General features: G+C 30.4%; 1 protein-coding gene across 1 annotated transcript; it reads right to left on the reverse strand.

Moving 5' to 3' along the window:
* Window positions 1-579: 579 nt before the first annotated feature.
* On the reverse strand, window positions 580-21394 carry LOC126740400 (GILT-like protein 1). The gene is made up of 5 exons (XM_050446409.1): window positions 21068-21394; window positions 10945-11079; window positions 7807-7940; window positions 1938-2080; window positions 580-1884 (listed from the first exon to the last, which is right to left on the reverse strand). The coding sequence occupies exons 1-5, from the start codon at window positions 21377-21379 to the stop codon at window positions 1631-1633; spliced, it is 978 nt and encodes a 325-aa protein (XP_050302366.1). The 5' UTR covers window positions 21380-21394; the 3' UTR covers window positions 580-1630.
* Window positions 21395-21797: the final 403 nt, after the last annotated feature.

Raw genomic sequence — 21797 nt, forward strand, 5'->3', positions numbered from 1 at the left:
TGGATCGGAATTCTGGAACATAAATGTGGCATATCGAAAAAGAATTAAGTAGAATTAAGATAGATTATAAAAAGACAGAATGTAAAATGCTGAGAATTTCATGGACAACGTACCGCATTAATATATCCATTCTAAGGGAACTTCAAATCGCGACAAGGAAAAATTATTATCAACAATCCAGCGACGCATACTTAAATTTTTTGGTTATGTGATATAAAGGGATGACATGGAAAAACTTATAATCCAGGGAAAAGTTGTTAGTAAGAGTTCAATAGGACGGTCACCGGTGAGATATTTAGCTCTAATAAAAGATCTCACACAAATGTGGGTTTCACAAGTAATGCGACTAGTAGAATCATGGCGAAGGATCACTGTGCAGCAACTACGATTGAGTAACAACGTCCAAAAATGGATGACTGAAGAGAAAGATGGAAAATATGTCCTTTCCCTTTTCCCTCGTAATTAGATCGTAACCCAGAATTTCATTCAATAAAAATCTAATTTTTTTCAATTGATTGACAACACTTCTCTTTAAGGGATTGTGCATGATATTAAAAGATATGCAGAATAAAAAAAATCTTGTACTTATGGCAACATTTGTTTATTTAAATTTAGCTGCAAAATACATTAATCTCGTTTCTATATCGATAATTGTTTCATTTACTTATTAAGGCCGGATTTCCCTCGACACAGGAAAAAATAACATAATTTACGGTAATTGAATGTAGAAATAATTCACACGAGTTTATCTATCTATTAAAATTTTACATTTTTTTTTTCATAGTTTTCCCAGTAATAAATATTCATATATCAATGAGTGAAGCCCCAGTAACATTTAAAATTCCGGATACTCCAATGTCCTGTGAAGGTTAGAATTCCTAGTGCAATGCTAGGATATTTTAGTTTAAATATTATTTTAATGGTTGTATTCTAGTTTTTACCGCAAAAATTGTAAACATATGCTTTTTAGATTTAGATTACATGAAAGTGTGATTAGAATAATTATTCTTGTGAGTTTAAGGTAAATCGTTCCAGGAATGTCAATTTTGTAGACACAAAAAATCTTCGAAGTCTACATAACCAAGAACTTGTATTTGTATTATTGCGATATGTATATAGAAATCAACCCAACACTTTACATAAGGAATTCTAACTTTTCATGCCATATGTATGTCACCACATTATATAACTAAAACTCGTATATAATTTGAAACTTAAAAAAATTAAAATAATAATTACAAATAGTAGCGCAAGTCATTATAATATAACCAACAAGTTGATAAGAAATACTTATTTGCATGTGTTTTTTGCAATCTTACCTTGTTCGCTATCACACTATATATAGGAATAAGGTTAAAGATTGAACAAGAGGACCTCATTTACAATTACCTTATATTAAAGAAGGTCATAAGTACCTTATTAAAACCATATAGGACTACATAAAGAATATCACAAAAATATGCAATGAATCGAGAAATTTAGGCCAGTTTTTCCTTTAATGAATACAGTATCCATCCTTAAAAGTATTTTTGTACTTCAAAAAGATTTTCAATTTGGCTCTGGTTGTCAATTGAAGCATTACAATAGTTTTAATGTGCAATTATAATTGAAAAACTGGTGGCGAATGAATTTAGTTGATGAACTTGGTTATTAAACTAACCATCAATAAGAAAACAACGGAAATTTGTAAATTATTGGCCCCATTTTTACACTCGCTTGGCTTATCTCCTTGGATGTACTGGCATAAGGCTTTGACAAAGTTTGTCTGAGCCAAGTTATTATCCTCCATCTTGAATTTTCCATTGAACACTATTGTTGGAACTGATTTGATTGGGTCGAACATTTCTTTGGTTATTTGGCCAAGCTCGGCAAGATAGTTGGAACCTAAGGAAAACAGTTAATTATTAAGTGAAATTATCCTTTTACAAGGGTTTTACCTGAAGCATTAGTGGTGCAGTTTTTAATTCCCTCCATATTGATTACTTTATTGATTGAAGCGCAAGTCTCGATGGGGAAAGTGGCGTTATCACCATTTCGGACTGTTTTGTCCATCAGGCAGTTAATAAAACCCGCGGTATTCCTAAAAGTGAAAAACATTAAGGAGATCAAATACTAAAAATTTTTTTTCTTGTATGTTTTATAGAAAAAAACAATTAACATTATAATAAATACAACAAAGCAATTTTTTATTATGAGATGTTTATGAAAATCATAAGTATATAAAGAAAAAAGTAAGGGACCAACACTACCCTGTGGAACTCTCTGTGACAATTTCAAATTTTCCGAATAGGCAGAATTTACTCTCACCCTTTCCAGTCCAAAATATTTTAGTTTTATTAATAAAACAAAGTGATCCAGAGTATTAATTTCGCTACTAAAGTCTAGCAGCATTAATACCATTGTCCTTCTTTTATCAAAATCTTTAAAAATATCGTCATAAACTTGAATGAGTGCTGCACTGGTACTGTGATTTGTACGAAACCTTGAATGTGTTATTGGTAGCAATTACCTATTTAAGCAAAATTCATTAAGTTGGACGTACATTAATTTTTCAAAAATTTGGGACATTTCTGGGAATATACTTACTGGGCGATAGTGCGTCAAGGCAATTTGGGGAGGGAGAGGAATAGGAATTATATTAGCTTGTTTCCAAGCCTCTGGAAAAACACCAAACTTCATATAATAGTTTATTATAAATGTAATGTATGGAGTAGTAGAAGGAGTCACAAGGTTAGTCATTTTTGTATCTATGGAATCAGAACACATAGCAATATTTTTAATTTGAGAAATGCTGTATTTACCGGGCTCTTTCATACTTGTTTAAATTTAAACTGACTTTTAACATTTAAATAAACATTACTTGAATATTGCTGCAAGATATCTGTTTTAGAGGTAGAAGTTATTTTGAGCACACTGTCGACAAAGAAAATATTAAACTCCGAGGATGTTTATAGATACATATACCTAACAACAAGAAGTGCTATTAATATTTAAGGATCTCAATATTTTCTAGAAAGAGTTTAGATCAATTTTAAATTTTTGTTGAAGAAATGTCTTTTTTTATTCTTCACTGATGATGCTATGAAATTTCGAAGTCGTTTATACTCTCTAAATGCTGTATCAGAGTTTAGTTTTTTCTATTTAAAAAGAGCATGAATTTCAAAAATTTTACTAATATTGAAATTAAAGTAAAAAATTATCTAAAATAAAACCCGAATAATCGAGGTAAGTTCTAAATAAAATCGGCAAACATAAGTTTTTCAAATGCAGGATTAAACATGCTAATTGATGATCTGAGATGTCCTTCATATTAATAGTCTTAATTTTATGGGACAATTATGGAATATTTGTTAAATATATATTTGTAAATAAGACAAAGTATGTACTGCTGCATGACCAGGAGTGCGGAAAAGATTAACGGTGAACTGATCAATACCATCCGCTATGCCAACATCACCGCAATCTTATGTGACGATCTAGGACCTTCAACATCTTTTAGACGTGGTGGGAACAGAGATTGATCTAAACATAAATACCACTAAAACTAAGTTTATGGTTTTTCAGTCGTTAGCCGTATAATGATGCTGGACTGGAAATAAATAGTCAAAGCATTAAAACTCGGATAAAAACGTCAAGTGCAGAATATAACCGATTAGTGTGAACTTTCAAAAAATCACTATTCTGCAATAATAATCTAAATGTAAAACTCCGCCAGAGAATAACCAAGCGCTCCATATGATTCATACTGTTGTATGGTGCAGAAATGTGGACCTTAAAAGCAGTGACTATTAATCGTCTTGAAGCATTTGAAAAGTGGTTAAATAGAGCAAGAGTCGTCCCTGAAATCTGTCCTATCTAGGTTACATTTTCAAGAGTGATCAACTTATTATGAAGTGCAAGATAGAAAGCCATAGAAGAGTGGACCGGAATTCGAAGCGCAGAATAAATCTTCAGACTCGCCGAAGACAGAGCCTAAAATAAAATTAATAGAGAAATAAAAAACAAAATTAAACTGGCAAAACAAGAATGGCTAGCAAAACAATGTCAAGAAATAGAAGATCTAGATGCTAAACACGATACTTATAATTTACATAAACGCATAAAGGAAGCAGCTAGTTTTAACTATAACCGATCCGCACGTAGAAGAATTCTCTGACGGAGGTGTAGATATAACAACAAAAGAGGTACAGCATGCAATATCTTCAGCTAAAAATAGAAAAGCCGTAAGACAAGACAAAGTCTACATTGAGGTTTTAAAGCTGATGCAAAATGAGGATTCCTTAAATACTTTGGTTAAGCTTTCTAACGTGATTTATAAAAGCGGAATATTTCCGACCGACTTACTGAAATCAACGTTTAATAATTTGCCTAAAAAGTACTCAGCAAAGAAATGTAGCAATTATCGACTAATCAGCTTAATGAGTCATATATGCTGAAAATATTTTTTTAAATTATTATTCATAAAAGAAATCATTCGAAATTGCAATTCCTTCATAGGTAATACTTACTCGAGAAGGTTTTGGAACGAGAGAATCCTTATTTAGCATTCAGGTTTTGGTTTAACGATTTAGAGACGTATCGGCGCCAGTATACGCATGTTTTATTGATTATTAGCTTTTGATCGGGTTTAACACAAAAGGCTCACAGATTCTCTTAAAGCAGCTCGTCTAGATGACTAAGACCTAAAGATAATTGCTAATCTATACTGGAATCAGACGACTCAAATGAATGTTGATATCCAACTGTCGGAACAGGTTTGAATAAGGAGAGGTATCCACCATGGTTGCATCTTGTCTCCTCTGTTGTTTAATATGTACAGTAATAATCAAGTTGCACTAAAAAGTTCAGAATTTGGGCTTAATCTGAATGTTGGCAAGACAAAGTTTATGATTATAACCAAAGAGAAAAACATTAGAGGAGTGTTAACAGTAAATAGCCAACAAGTCGAACGTGTCAATTCGTTCAAATATCTGGGCTACCAGCTCAATGAGAATTAAAAGAATATGCCGTGCAAGAATCGAACAAGCCCGCGCATCTTTCATGAAAATTAAAACCGTATTAAGCAGTCGCGATCTTTATAATTATCTCCCAATTCGATTTCTTCGTTGCTATGTGTTTAGTATTTTGTATTACGGTATAGAGGCATGGACACTAACTGACGCTAATATGTAAAAAGTTGGAAGTTTTCGAAATGTGGTGCTATCGTAGCATGCTCAGGATACCTTATGGATGGACCAAATACCTAATACAAACGTTCTACTTAGAATTGAGAAATACCTTGAAATTTTATTCAATATTAAAAAACGTAAACTTGAGTATTTTGGCCACATTTTGAGAAACAAAAAATATGAACTTTTTAACAGTTTAACTGCCGTGGGACATAAATGTGGTGTCTCATGTTACTTTCAATAATAGCCGCGTGACATATCTGTGGTGTCTCAGAGGTAATTGTATACTATAGTTGTGTGAGCCTTGATCGGCGTCTCAGTCCTATATAAGTTATATGGAACTGAAAGAGCGTGGCTGTAACTGTCTGACAGTAGTTTTGGTTTTTGAATTTGAGACTCGAAAGTGGATCATCATGGTTTCAAAAATAAATCAATCATAAAATCAAAATGTATAGAAAATAGACATTTTTATTCATTAAAATGCAGCATGCAAGCAAGAAAGCTGAAAAAATAAATGAAACTTATCCAAATTTAAATATTTAAAAATTATTTGGTACAGTTATGTACCTGAAAAAAGCGTCTTGATTCTCTTTGAAGTTTTTTATAACAAATAACGCATCGAGGTCTATTACAAACATCTTCCAAGGAATGTTGACGCCTTAGAAAATTGAAAAGCTTTCAATGTTCCAAGGTTGACGGTCTTCCAAAGCAATATTTTGCCTAAGTTGCTCAATATCAAGACCTAAGAGACTGTTTACAATCTCCTGCGTGAACTTTGTGATAGACAGTTTTTCATTCGCTAGTGTTCTTGATGCAAAATATATGTATTTACCAAAGCACTGCCAATAAGAAGCTGAATAAAGCTTATGGTACCACTTTTGCGTAATGAAGTAGTGTAAGACTTCATTCAATCCGAAAGATCAATTAAGGTGTTATGTTTGTTGTCGTCAATAATCGTAGCAGGTTTTCGGAATTCTTTATCATGGTTACTAACTCATCAGTGTGTTTTGTGGATAAGGTAAGCACATCTCTTTTGTCCTTCTACTTTTGGACAATTACACCTGAGGTGTTTTCAGCTGCCTCGGTTTCACCTTTCCTGAGCTTTTTGTTAACAATTTGCTTAGGATTCATTTTTCGATTTGATCGAAGAGCCAACTAAGTGAGTGTTCTTGGCAAGTTGTATGTGACTACTACTTTTTGTGATGAAGATTGGCTCTCTACCCGATCTTGCCCACAATAAATCAACATACTGTAAGTATATCCCTTTTCGATGCACAGTTTATAAAGTTTTATTCCGAATTTGTGCATTCGGAGGAAAAAGGATGCCTAATACGGATGCTACGTAAGGCTTTGCTTCACAAAATGACAGGCTCAGGCAGGTGGAAGTGAGACGCAGCATTTGTTGCACACAGCCATTGATTTAAGTTTTATGTGTTGAGGCTGCGTGACCATACGAAAATTCTCATAAAAAAATTACCAAAAAGTTTCTAATTACATTTTTTTTGTAAAACAAAATATTCATGAGTGTTCTAGAAACCACAATTAACTTTTAAAAGAAAAAACAGTTGGCTGGAGGGACTGATTTTCTTCAGCGTTACGGCAGTCAACGTGTTAAACTTATAATAGAAGACAAGGCCTCTTTTATAAGATTTTTCTGAGATTGTTGAGCCATGAAGTACAGGTCGTACTATAACCCCTCAGATTTTCTTCAGCGTTACGGCAGTCAACGTGTTAAACTTATAATAGAAGACAAGGCCTCTTTTATAAGATTTTTCTGAGATTGTTGAGCCATGAAGTACAGGTCGTACTTCATGGCTCAAAAATCTCAGGTTTAATGTTCTTACAACGTCGTTTTTCAGAAAAGCAGTGGATAAGGTACAAATAGCGATGATAATAGCCAACGGTCGAAGATTAAATGGTACTCGCAGGAGAAGAAGACAGAGGACAGCTCATCATTGTAATTACCAACATCATGAGGACCTGATGCGGCACCAAAAGAAATAGACGAAGAAGGACTTATTGAACAATCCTCGTACATAATTGCAGAAAAATTTGAGAAACATCAAAGTCAAATTAAAATTAGAATATAATTTTCGTTAAATAGATTTTTTTTAGGGCGGGATATTTTGTTTTATATTTTATTCATTATTTTTTGGAACAGATATATAGTAAAATATCAGGTAATAGTGCGTAGGCATAAAGTTCATAATTCATTGGAGAATGTCGAACGTCATCAGTTAGTGAAAACTTTTCTGACGTCAAACGTTATCAGCATTGTTAAATAGGAACAGCAATGAGCAAACGACCGTTTATACGTTGGTTGGACCGCATGTTAAATATTCCACAATAAAAAGAAAATATAGTAAAAAAAATGTGCAAAAAAATCAAACGATAGTCAAGCTTTTATAAATCTACAGTAGGCATATCCCAGGGGAAATCCGACAAACATCCCGAAAAGACAAACTATTATAGCAAAATCTGTTCCCAACCTAAATTTTTATCAAAAATCAATGGTCATTGGGTTCAAACAGCAATTGCTTGAATGGCCAGATGCTTATGTCTCGTGATGTTTCATGCATAAGAAAGGTCTTTTTTATGCATGAAACAGCATAAAAAGGGCCTTTCCTTGCTTCTTTACCTGTTAAATCCTGCTCCTTCGCTATTCTTTCCATTGTCAACCAATTTTAACGCGCAAGCCTGAATTTTGTTTCCCTCGCATTCGGCGGGACCGTGATGGCATGTGAACTTATATTCAGCAGTGGTGAATTCGGCCTAAAAATAAAAAAAAAACAATTTATTAATTTAGGGATGGGCACATAATGATAACTCTAGATCCTTCGTGCAAAAAAACAATTTAGAAAAACACTCCTTTTAGGGAAGGGCGATCATGTGTAACGGCTTTATTGATTAAATCCGCATAGAAATTTACAAAACCTACTTTCATTTTAACGATTTCAATGCTAACAAAATCATATCTGTTTTCTATTGACTCTTCTCATTAAACTTTCTATGCTAACTAGCTAAAATTCTGCACAGTCTCTCAGATGCTTTGATTAGCAACAGTAGCAATTAGCACTGGCTATTTTTAAATAATGCGATGACGTCCTTTCTTTTTTTATGCATATCATTTCAGAGAGTAGGCTACAGCTTTTTAATGTATTTTTTAGGCGCCATTCACGAAACATTTACCTACAGAATGACATTTAATACAATAAATTTTCCGTTGCAGGATACTAAAAAGGTATTGATTTAATTCACTGCAACGCAAAATAATGGGAGCGCCCATACATTTATTTACTCTCTCGTCGAGTTTAACTTTGCATAATTGGATGACGTAGATGCCCACATGGGGGAAACTTCAGAAAACAATTTTAGTTGCGTAAACTGAGAATTATTCAGTTTTTAAACGTTTATGGAGTTTTTTTAGTTTTAATGAATGGATTTTCTTATGGAGATGCCATTGAAATCAGTTGTCGTTAATTCGGGAGTTTTGACCTTTTCTTGATCAACGTCAAGATGTTTAAATTTTACAAATTCGATTATTTTCAGAATATTTCAAATCAAAAATATGTGTTATAGGGACGGATCGCTTACTGATCCGCAGATAATCGTAAATAGTTTTGCCGAATTCTTTCATTCGGTGTTAATCCCATCCGAGTCGGATGCAAGCTCTTTCGTGAATACGAGTTCACATCTTGGTGCATGTAACACTTTTCAAATTTCACTAACAAATTTCGGACCGTGAAAAAACAGACCATGAGATCTTGATTGCAATACGGTCACTTAAAAATAAACCTACCGCTGGCTCGGAAGGTATTCCATCTTTTTTGGTAAAAGACTGTAGGCATGTGATTATTACACCATTAAAAATAATATTCAATCTTTGCTTGTCAACAAACAATCAAATTGTTTTTGAATTGTCAAATTGCTTGTCAACAAAAATTTCCTGAACTATGGAAAGAGGCACGTGTATGTCCTGATTTCAAGGGTGGGTGCCGTGAGTCTATGAAAACTACAGACCAATTTCCATTCTGTGTAACTTTGCTAAGGTACTAGAAAAAATTCTTTACTTGCTCATTCAACCATTTATCTTAAAAGATTTATGGGAATATCAACATGGTTTTTTAAAAGAAAAATCGACGGTTGCAAATTTGACCCTTGTAACTCAGTATATAGCGGAAGCATTGGACAAACAAAGCTAAGTAGACATAATTTACCTGAATTTTTCAATCGATCAAAAGCCTTAGAAAAATTCTTCAACACAAGGAATTCATAGTCTTCTTTTAAAAAAAACTTCGAAGCTATGATTTTTCATCTGATTTTAACTCCTTATTTGAAAGTTATTTGGGCAGAAAACAATATATTTTTCACAGGGGCTTTCGTTTACATAAATATATTGCATCTTCGAGGGTATCAGGGTACAGGTTCTCTAACTTGGGACCGTTATTCTTTCTGGTATTTATAAATGATTTAATTACTATCCCTATCAATAAGAAATTCCTATTTGCCGATGACCTCAAGATATTTTCCACTATCGTAAACACTGATGATTGTTATTAGTTTGTGGTGCACTAAAAACAAATTAAATCTTAATGTCTCGAAATGGAAAGTGCTTACTTTTTCACGGAAAAAAATCCAATTGAATTTAAATACAGTTTATCAAGAAATCTAAATCGGTGTGAATCAATTTCGGATTTGGGTGTACTCTTTGACCTTAAATTAACCATTGTGGATCAGGTGGAATCTGTCTCTGATCGCGCTGGTAGGGCACTGGGCTTTATAGTACGCAACTGTCGAGGATTTAATAGAAGCATTAAAAACATTATTTCGAGCTTTGTACGTTCTAAACTTGAATACGCTTCTGTTATATGGAGCCCTTACTATGAAATTCATAAGTATTCGATTGAAAAAATTCAACGAAAGTTTCTTAAGTATCTATCCTTTCAAGTTGATGATTTTTACCCTCCACAGGGCATGTTATATCTGCTTTTAACTCGATTCTCCGTGGAATCACTTGAATTCAGGAAAAACAAAGCTTCAGTTGTGTTATTGCATAGAATTCTGCTTGAGGATATTGACTGTTCTGAATTGCTAGATAAATTAAATTTATACTAATAATGAATATAATATACTCTTATATTCACCCCTGTATGTAATGTGCAATAACCCTAATAGAGTCTTACAATATGGTGATTTATTTGTATGCTCTCGTGCTGAAGTTGTAACAGCGTTTTTGGGATTATCCATTTAACTTTGCTGTTTGTAATGTTTATGTTTTTTTTTTCTCTCTTTGAGATTTAGGTATAAGGGTATTATTTTGTTTGGGGTTTATAATTTGTGGTTGCTTATTTTTATATAGGAAGCTTAAGATTGTTGCTATAAATTGTTAAAATACTATTGTAACCTTCGGCTCTATAAATGGTTTATACTGTTGGGCTGTATTGCTAAAAATAAATAAATTATTAAATTTTTTAATTTAGAATTAAAGTGTAGTTTGCGTGTATGCTTACTGTCCTATATTTTGTTGAAAAACACTTTTTAATATTATTTTATTAAGAATCAAGAATTTTAAAGCGAAAAATATGTAACGATTCTAAGATGCTCTATATATTTTGAATATTTATATAATGCCTTACCTAGTGCTAAGTAACGCTAAAAATATTAAATTTTAAAATTCAATTTAATATTTTCTTGTTTTAATTTAATATCTACTTACCATTTAGCCATGTATTAAGGAAAACTATTGATGATAATTTTTATAACTAGAAATACTTACTGTTGCTTTACCAAATGGAACCAAAGTCAAGTTGACATAATTAGACAGATTGCCTTGAAGAGACGGATACAGTTGTTGAGTAAAGAATTTCCTGGAATCTGGACACAAGGATTCGTAATAAACTGATACGTTAACCTAAAAACAAATTTTATTATACAGGCTATCTAAGAAATTATATCATAAATTTTATTAAAGGTACAACTGATATAAACTATGGTTTCCTGTTTCACACATGCCTATGCCTGAGATTCCATTCTGTTTTCGTTTGCAGAATACCAATCAGTGCAATAAAAGCGAATACAGATGACCGTGCAAAAAATAAAATATTATTATTCATTCAACCTCGTCAGAGTAATAACTTTATTTTATTGATTTTGGTGGGTGATTCAAAGCAACGAAATTTGCTGTAAAGGCAAAACAGATAAAATAACAAAATTATTGTTTATGTTTAGATATGTTGTTTATACTTTTGAATTTTTACATTCTTACGTGGTGTTTTCTAGTTAAAAGCATTTTTTTTATACAATTAAAAAAAAGAATCGTTACGGGAAGTGCGCTTATCAATATTTTACCAACCGGTTGGCAATTAACCTAATTATTCCGCCTTTGGTGCATTTTCTGAAAATATTTGTTCGTAATACGCTTATGCCGACAGGTTTCATTATTCTGGTTGTATAACCTAATTAAAAAAGATAATTGAAGTAGAATGTATTTTTACAAATAATGAATGTAAAATTTTGCAAGGGAAAATTACTGAGAAAGGACCTTAGATCAAAAACAAAATTAAATTAACTTTCAGAGTCAAAAGCTTCTAGAAAATTACACTTTTCAAGAATAAAATATTTTTTTTAAATAATAGCTTACAAAAAAACAAGTTATTTATTTTTCTTCTAGCAAGTTATCTGTTTTCTAAATGTTGCATATATTTTTAATTATCGGATTTTATTACATCGTTTTGCCAAGTATTTAAGTTTTTTTTGTAGAAACTTTCTCTATTGATATTTTGTACTTGGTATTATATATATTATTATTGACAAAATATTGGTATTATATTTTGTCATGGAAATTTCTCATATAAAATTTGTGCATTTCAGAATACTTACGACGTGCTTTTACCGTTTATTTAATGATGTTTTTTAATGTAATTGACATTTAACAAAAAATTAAGTATTAACAGAACTCTGAGTTAAAAATGAACTTTTTACTAAAAAGAATGTCTTCTTCAAAAAAATCCAAATTGTCATTTGAGAGAATTCTTATATAAGAAGCAGATATAATTTTCCTTTATTTCACCTGGCACATCAGTGTCAATACATAAAAATTGAGAATAGTGATCAGAAAGACTTAAGATAAAAAAATTTAAAGTAACTGGGTCTGTATCTAATATTCGGCATCGAGAAAATTGACCAGAGAGAAATAGCAATTTTGGGCCACGTAGTACTTGACTACACCCCAAGCACTTGTGCACTGGCTATTTCTTCAGGATTTACACGCTCAACAGTAGATACAAAGAATTTTGAAAGACAATCAATTTCACCCATACAAGACAGAACATGTCAACGATTTTGAGAAAGTTACAGTTTTCCAACCTAATTCCCAACGTATAATTAACCACGCAAATCTGTTATTTTATATATGTTTAACGGATGGCATTTTAGTTGCTGTGAATAGACATAACGTCGATATTGGAGTGATTCGAATTCACATTTGTTTCGAGAGGTACACTCGCAATATCCTGAAAAATAAATGTATAGGTCGGTATTTTCAGAAATCAAATTGTAAGACCTTTTTTTATTCCTGGAAACTTGACAGGCGAGACCTACTTAGACAGGTTAGAGACTACAATAGAGGCACGAATAACAGAAATAATAAAGATATAGGATTGTGCACCATCTCTTTTGGACGCCCATTTCCCGAATCAGTGGATCCGTAGACAAAGCCTCATTAAGTGGCCGCCGAGATCTCCGAACTTAAGATTTTTAAGACTACTTGCCGTGAGGGCATTTAAAAGTGTAAAGTTTTTAGTGCAAATTCACATTCCATTCAAAAATTTCGATTATCTACATTCGTTGAATGTAGATAAATAATACATAACATGCTTGAAAATGTAGGAATATATCATTTCTAATTATAATAATTAGAAATTAAATTATAATAACACTTTAAAAACATTGGCTTTTAGGACTGAAATATTTAAATTAAGCAAATAAAAGATTTAAATAGGTAAATTTAAGATAATTAATATATGAAGAGTCAATTATGATTTTATTATCATTTTAAACTCGTTAATAATTAATGTCAATAATCATACAGTGCTTTTCATTTATGCTCCCCCTCCCTTTTTACTTTTTATTTTTTGAACGGATCAATTCAAAATATTGAGTTTCGTTCAGTTTTGTACATCTTTTGCTTTAAATAGCCGTCGAGGACCTATGGAATGGCCAGCTCGCATGCCAGATTTGACAGGTCTAGACTTTTTTTTGAATTTGAAGCAAAAGGTGTACCAAACTGAACCTGCTTCAGTATTGGATTTACAACAAACAATAACGAATATTTGTAGAAATATCGATGTTAGTGTATTTGAAAATTTTCGGTGTGAAATTTTGGGTCGACTGTTCTTGTGTCAAGAAATTTAAAGCAACTATTTACAGCATCTTCTCAGTTGAACTCAATGTATTTATTCGATATATCAAGTTAAATGTGAATGTATTCAGGTAATTATTAAATGTACCATCATTTTGTAGTACGTAAAGATATTGAATTTATATTTTAGGGTTATAAAGTACTCGTCAGGAGCTTCAAAATGATGTGCCACAAGACCATCCTTTCCATTTAATTTTTTGTTGCCAAGATGGCGCCCAGCAGCCATCTTGAAATTTTCATCTGTTAATTTTACTTTATAGGCCAGTAAAACTAAGGTGTTTACATGGGGTAACCCGGAACAAATTTGACAAATTTGACAAGCTGAAACTTTCAGGATACCTTCTTTAGATGTTCGACAGTGTTTCCTTAAAAATCGCACTAAATCGCATGGGTCGTACTCGCCCAATCGGACTTTAAACTAAAAAATCGTATTTTTTTTTATTTCTTTGAAAATATCTCAAAAATTATAAACTATTTAAAAATTTTATAAGAGAGGAAATTTGTTACCAATAAAAATAGCTACAAAACCACTTTTTGTTTTTCAAAATCGCCTCAAAACAAAGAACTTATGGGCTTTTAAATATTAGGCCTTTACGGCTTGCGCTGCAATTATATCTGAAAATTATAGTATGAACTCTCTCATTATCCTAGCAGTATTTTTAACGAGGTTTCTATGAGGAAAAATACCAAATCTTCACTAGTTTCCTATTTTGACAGCAAAGCTAATCCAATTACTAAATTTCCAGAGGGGCAAAAGATCTTTGTTATTGACGGTGGATTTTTACTAAGAAAAGCTATCTGGGATTCGAAGGTATTGTACAAGGACATTTTGGAACAATATGTTAAATACGTTAAGTACCATTATACATGTGAGGGTAAAAATAGATGTATAATATTCTAATATTCTAATATTCTAGTGATCCTCTAAACACTAAATATACTGAACATCAGCGCAGATTTAAAAATATCGGACACGAAATTATGTTTAATCCTGAAAATACGGTAAACACAAGTCAGGCTAATTTCTTAGCTGTATCGTCAAATAAGGAAAAACTTATAAATTATTTAAAACTTCTATTTGCTGAAGCTGGCATTTTAGTTAAACAATCAGAATCAGATGCAGATTATATGATTGCCGTGACCGCAGCAACACAGGCCGAGCAAAGTCAATCTAATGTTTTTGTTGTTGGACAAGACACAGATTTATTTGTCTTGCTCATTGAACATTGCAAAACACAAAATCAAATTGTAGACCAGGTGTTGCAGGCAAAATGGACAAAATAACAAATATACATACAATAAAATAGAATTTAGATCCTGCAATAGTTAAAAACATATTATTTGTTCATGCAATGTCGGGTTGCGATACCACATCGGCATTCTTTAAAAAGGGCAAAAAAAGTGCTTTAATTGTTTTGTCTAAAAATGAAAAAAACTTTCCGAAGATTTACTTCAATTTAAAGGGGTATTCTGTGATATTGCCACTTTATTAAAATTGGGAGAAAATTTTATTCTAAAATGGTACGGTAGTAGGAGAAGCCAAAATTTAAACTCATTTATTTAGGTATGTAAAATACAATCAGGTAATTGCACGCCAAAAACTGTATAGTAACTTTATAGCTAGCTTCTTTACCCCCGACAACTGAAGCTGCTCAATTACATCTTAAAAGGGTTTACCTTCAGGTGCAGTCATGATTGGGAAATAATTTAGATCCAAGAGAGTGGGGTTGGGTGGAAAAGGACGGTTACTTAGACCCACAAAGAAACAGTAAGAACATCGCTCCCGATTTTATTATAAAATTATTATTTTGTGGATGCAAGTCAGTATGCTCCAAAACTAATGTTGTTGAATTACATGTTCATCAAGCTGTACAATTTGCATTAGACAGTATTGTGACAATGCAACAAATGTGTCTTTTGCTGAAAATGATGAATGTATAGAATAGTTTCTTTTTGTTTTATTAAAATTTGTTTTAATAAAGTAAGTATACTTTTTGTTTATGACTGTATGCCACGATTACTGTATTTGGTATTAAATTTAATAATAAATACAACTGGCCTAACTCTTTAAAAAGTGTCATTTAGGTACCATGCCATACAGATTTTAGTTTTATAGTATGTTTCTGTTTTTTTTTTAAATATTATTTGAGATTATTATTAAACGAGTAAGTAGCAGCACAGTTTAGCATAGTATTATTTACCTATTTTTACGTTTAACGCTTTACCTAAAATATTAAATCATACCTAGTGATTTGTATACAATTTTCCACACTGGTTTTTTATGACAACTACCATATTTTTGTTATAAAAAACATCCAATTAATTTGCGTCAGCGTTAATAAAGTCGAATTTACCAAAAGCAGTTTAATAGAATCCAAGCCCAATTTTTATAAACCCATAACTTTTTTGTTTTTAGGCTGATTTTAAAAAACAAAAAACCATTTTGTAGGTATTTTTATTGGCAATAATTTTGTTTTCTTGTAGATTTTTAAAAAAGATAATACTTTTTTAAATATTTTTGAAAAATAATAAAAAAGCACGTTTTTTTTAGTTTAAAGCCCTATTGGGCGAGTACGGCCCATGCGATTTAGTGCGATTTCTTAGGAAACATTGTCGACAACCTACAGAAGGTATCCTGATAATTTCAGCTTGTCCCAAATTAGTTCCGGGTTGGACCCATAGTTTTACTGGCCTATTAAAACATATTATTTATTCATTCATCAATTACATTACCTCAAGTTTCAATATTTTAAATAGATCCGTTCAAAAAAAAAAAAGAGGGGAGGCATTTAAGAAAAGCACTGTATATATATGATAATATGTCATTATGACAATGTTATAAAAATCTTGTTTAGAAGAGAAAGATAGTTTTAAAAAAAAAAGTATTAAAATAGGTAAATTAATGCGTATTAATATTATATTTTTAATTTTAATGATTTTTTTGTTGGTTTAATATTTATTTGTGAATCTTCTTGTAGTAGGTCATACATAGCAGACCTAATATTAAAAAGAATCTTTAAATTTCTAAAATTAAATATTCAATTATTTCACATTAAAAAATAAAATTTTAAAATCATTTTTAAATAAAGCCAACTTAAATTTTCAATTATTTTAGTCTTAATTAAAAAAAATTAAATTACATTAAAAAGATTGATGGGTTTTTAAGACGTATAATATTTAAAAATGTTCACAAAGTTCTCTAAAGAGGCATTGAGGATATTCCAGCAGAATTTAGATAGGACGTTCCAGAAAATATCTATTTTAATATGACCTCCAATGATATTGGTCCTAGGGTTTAAAACATTACTGTATATTCAATCTCTGTACAATCTTTAACATTTCTGTATATTCAATCTCTGTACAATTTAATTCTATAAAAGGAAAACTAAGATTAACCTGAGTGAAAAAAAAATATATATTCGAGTAATTTTATTCGCTACCAAGGAATATCAAGCACATTACATAAACGTTATTGTTATTTTTCTACGTAGGTCATTTAAAACTGGTTTTTTTACGATCTTGTTTGGGTTAATCGTTAAAGTTATATAGGTATACGAATTGTTCTAATCTGGGTTTTGAGGTGCTGTGGTTTAGTTTAGTCTATACTAATTCTGTTTTAAAATAACTTTACACGAATATTATCCTACTTTATTTTCCTAAAAAAAAAGCCTTGAAACGTTATTTATGGATTATTATGCTAAACCTGCCTCACAAAAAACATCGTAGATTCACTGCGGCATTAAATTCTCGAAAAGATCAAATCGAAAGGTTAATTGCTTCGATTATTATTACGACGAGGGGCCCGTGAAAATGTAATGTTGTTAATCGGACACCGAGAGAAAAAAACACTATAAATAAGTGAATTAAAGATTTATTTAATTGGGCATAATGGTATAAAAACTGAATTTTTCATGGGCGAATGACATCTTTGAACTTTTTTGGGAATTATTTAATTGAATAATAACAATTGTCATCACGTTTGAATGAAGATACAACATCACGTACAATACGACTGTTGAAGCATGAACGACAATGAAAAAATGTATTTCAAGGAAAATTTAATCGTATTGAAGGTTGTATTTATAGTTATATGCTAATTAAAATAAAACAACTGGGTATAGAATTAATAAGGAAATTATCAGAAATTTTATAGGTAGATAATTTTACTATTTCAGGGATGTGTCTTGTGGAGCGGAAATTTCTGAAAAAGGTGGCTTTAAAAGAATGTTGTGGGAACTAATTTTGTAGCGGAAATCTCTCATTCCCTACATATTCTTTAAAAATTGATTGTATGGGTTAATCGTCTGTTTTTTTTTTAGATTTCTTTCATTAACTGCGGAAGCCATATTTGAAACGCAAAAAATCTGTTTTCAAGAGATTGAAAATGAGATAAAAATAGCCCTTTTATAGTTAAAAGAAATAACTTTAACTGCAAGAAACAAGATGGTGATTTTAAACCGGAATATTCACAAAAATTTATCTGCTTAAACATTTTACATTTAACCTTAAACTACTCAAAAGAAATGACTTGCACTGAGTTTTAACGCTTGTATAAAAAAATCTTTTCGTCAATTACTTGTTTAAAAGGCTTGAAAAATAGGAGATAAATTAACAATAAAAAATGGTTTAAAGGGTTGAAAAATATATTAAATTGCCTACAAAAGATGAAGTTAGCTCGAACTTAAACTATGTGGATTTTATTTATTTATAAGTTCCATTTACAATTAGGAAAATCTAAATAAAATCAAAAATTAAGATAAGAATTATTTCAATTAGCTAACAGAAATAAATAACTAACAGCCTGGAATATATATAACAAATTATTTATACTGTTATTGGAAAAGCGGATAATGATGTCTTAACCGAAAAAAATTTAAAAACTTGCGATATTGACATGGATTTAGTTACCAGATATTTTTTTTTAAATCTCTAATTTTAAAAATATCCAGTTTCTTATAGACATTTTAAGAAATAAAAATGTAAGTTATCTTAACTACTTATAACAAATAAAGAAATCTGTAAATGCTTATATCAAAAGAAAACCGAATTCTGCCTGAAAATAGCAGATAATATCTATCCGAGGCATTACAATACCTATAGGAAACTATCTATAAAAAGACCAAATTTGAAAACACTTTAAAATTCATATCATAGCAGCCTTGAATACATGGAGAGTCTTATCTGCTATCTGTTTCTACCTTCTGCTAGACATAAGAAAAAGACGGCAAGATGGTTGGATTTTACCAATACCCCCATAAGCATATATTTAGCAATCAAAACTCTGATTGACCCTATCAAATGCCTTAGGAAAATCAGCGTAAATAGGGTCAACATAAGAATACCATATCTTTTATAGCATTCTTTTATATATATTTAAACAGTGTTGTCATTATAAAAACGATTATATTGTGGTATATGCCTTAGTAATCTAATTATATTTAATGATTTAAAAATTGTAATAATAATAATTTTTTACCTTTATCTAATAACAATACATTCCTTCGATATCTCATTAATGGCTCATAAAGATTTGAATGTTCATTATAAAGGATCGTGAAAAAGATTATAACTTTTTGGTAATTTTGAGAATGTGAATTGCAATTTATAATATTTTATTTTGATAACTGTGATAAAAAAAATATAGGAAATGACTATGTGATAAACAGACTATATTTAAAGAAATTAATTAATTATGAATTTATTATGAATATTTTGTTTTTATCTTTGAACTTAGATCTCTTTAGCGATTCTGACTTTTTTCTTAAAATAAGTCAATGCTTAATAAACTATGTGTGAAAAAGGCTAAACTCAACAAAAAAAATTGGAAATTAAATAAATAAAAGAAGTTTGGAATGTTGAGATTATGCCGCATTGAAAAAAAAATCAATTTCGCTAGAACATAGTGTAGCCAAATTAGAACTAAAAATTAAGTTTAAGCAATTAAAAGTAAAGAAAAAATTAAAATTGTGATGTGTGAAAAAAAAAGTTGACATTTAAATACGAATATTTATTATTTATTATTATACAATTTTAATTACACAAATTAAGCACTGCAAAGTAATAGAAAATTGAGGTCTTTTGAACCAAAGAAATTAAAATATTAAAAGTCTATTACACAAAAAGAATTGCTAAAGTTAAAAAAGCATTAGAGTCTCTAAAATCGCATATTTAATGAAAATGTACAAATATACAATTTTAAAATTATTCGCCCTTAGAACAAAAGAATGAAAAAATTCAAGGAAGTTATATAAAAGATGAATTTTGAAATATTTAAACCCAACGAAGTTTTTTGAAAATTAAATTAAATAAAAATATCTAAAAAATTAAAAGTAAAAAAATAGGATTGTGATTTAAAAAAATGAATGTTGACATTTAAATATGAATTTTTTTTTTCGCGAATTTTAATTACTCAACAGAAGAACTTTAACTAATAAAAAATTCAGGTCTAAATAATAATATAATTAAATGAAAAATATCTATTCTTAGTTCAAAGTTTAAAATCAATTGTATATGAATTAATATTCTCAGTTTGTAAAATTACCTTTTAAAACCTAAACAATAATTTAAAAAGACAAAAATTCAAGATTGATTTAAACAGAAGGTTTTTTTTTAATTAATTAGGTGATAGAAAAAATAGAAAAATTAAAATCCTCTTGTCGCCTGAATTTAAAAAAAATAAAATTTAAAACAACCAAAAAAATTTTTTATAATGTTGAACTTTTGTGATATTGATTCTTAAATTATAAATAATTAGTAAAATTTTTAAAATTAAATATTTTTAAAGAAGATAAAATAGAAACTCTAGTAAAAAAAAATTTAAACAGTGAATAAAAAATGTGAACTTTTTTGCTATGTTCCTAAAAAATTTTATAAATATTTTTTAATAGTTTAATAGTTTTTATGGAAAATTATTAAATTATATGGAAATATTGAACGTATATTGAGATAGGACATTTAAGGATTTCTATTTTACGAAAATAGTCTGAACAAATAATAATTTCTTTAAAAGATTTTCATATTATGTACAAGGCGTTCATGCACATTTGAAGAAATTGTGTTAGGTTTTATCATTTAGAATAAAATGGAAAAAAGTGGGTCCTATATATTTTTTTAGTACATAAAATGCCATCAGTTAGTTGCATAATCGTGCGACATTTTTAACTGAAAAGCAGCAACATATATATTTAAGTACATTCCTATAAACATATTACATAAAATATTATCTAACTTGTCTTGCAGAAAATAGAAAGGCACTCTCCATAGAATCATAAATTGCAGATGTCTTGGTTAGTACACAAGTTAAGAATAAATACTAGGTATTCGTTTTTAAAATTCAGGTTTAATTCATATTAGTTTTCTTAGTAAGTATTTAAAAAAAGTGATATTTTTAATACATTATTTGTAGCGTATGTGGCCCTTATCGCTACCTACATAAATATCAAAATACGAGAAACTTATTAGAAAAGAAGATTTCTCTTACCCAGTGTTTTTCGTGGTTCATATGCATGCCAGTACCAGAATCACCATGACCTTCGTGCTGTGCCCAGCAAAGGGTCGTAGCAAAACATAAAACAAACGCGAAATTAAAAATCATGTTTTTGTTATTTGTTAGTTGGGCCCTCACGGAAACGTAAACTTTATAAAGTGGAGCGGGTTGAAGTGAGAAACACAAACGACTGAGTATCGCGGTAACGGTAAACTCAACAGGCCGGACCGAGAGGCGAGTCGCGAAGGTAAAAAAAATTGAAAATTCAACGCGCACCGATGGTGTAACTACTAAAACTCGTAACATGAGTCGAAATTTGAATACTACCGTATGCTGGTAGAGGGGAGAGAATATTATTGTTGTATGGGATGTTTGCTTGGTTCTCAGGACCTTATTAAATACCAGATTATGAGAAAATCAAGTTCCTATCAACTTGGAAAATTAATAATAAAAAATATTTATTTCAGTAGTTTCAAATCATTCAGCAATGATACCCTCTAAGTAGTATCAATGTTTAAATATTTCGAACCTTAAAAGTATAATTTTTTTTGAAATGCTTCTTATTTGAAATATTAAGTTTAGTTTCTCTGAATACACCAGGAATCTAACACCTCCTTTACTAATCCAGGCATGCGAGCAAAACAACATTTACATGACACCTTTACCCCCAAAATAGCACGCATATAAAGCAACCGTACATTAGATGTCTTTGCACCGATAAAAA

Source organism: Anthonomus grandis, chromosome 9 (assembly GCF_022605725.1).
Source record: "Anthonomus grandis grandis chromosome 9, icAntGran1.3, whole genome shotgun sequence".
Taxonomy (NCBI): Eukaryota; Metazoa; Arthropoda; class Insecta; order Coleoptera; family Curculionidae; genus Anthonomus; species Anthonomus grandis.

Excerpts from the sequence above, each read along its gene's own strand:
- LOC126740400 (XM_050446409.1), bottom strand. The coding sequence starts at position 21,379 with ATGTTACGAGTTTTAGTAGTTACACCATCGGTGCGCGTTGAATTTTCA. Across the intron at positions 11,080-21,067 it reads TGAACCACGAAAAACACTGG|GTTAACGTATCAGTTTATTA; the intron begins GTAAGAGAAATC and ends ATTTGTTTTTAG. Across the intron at positions 2,081-7,806 it reads GAAGGAGCAGGATTTAACAG|GAATACCGCGGGTTTTATTA; the intron begins GTAAAGAAGCAA and ends TTTCACTTTTAG.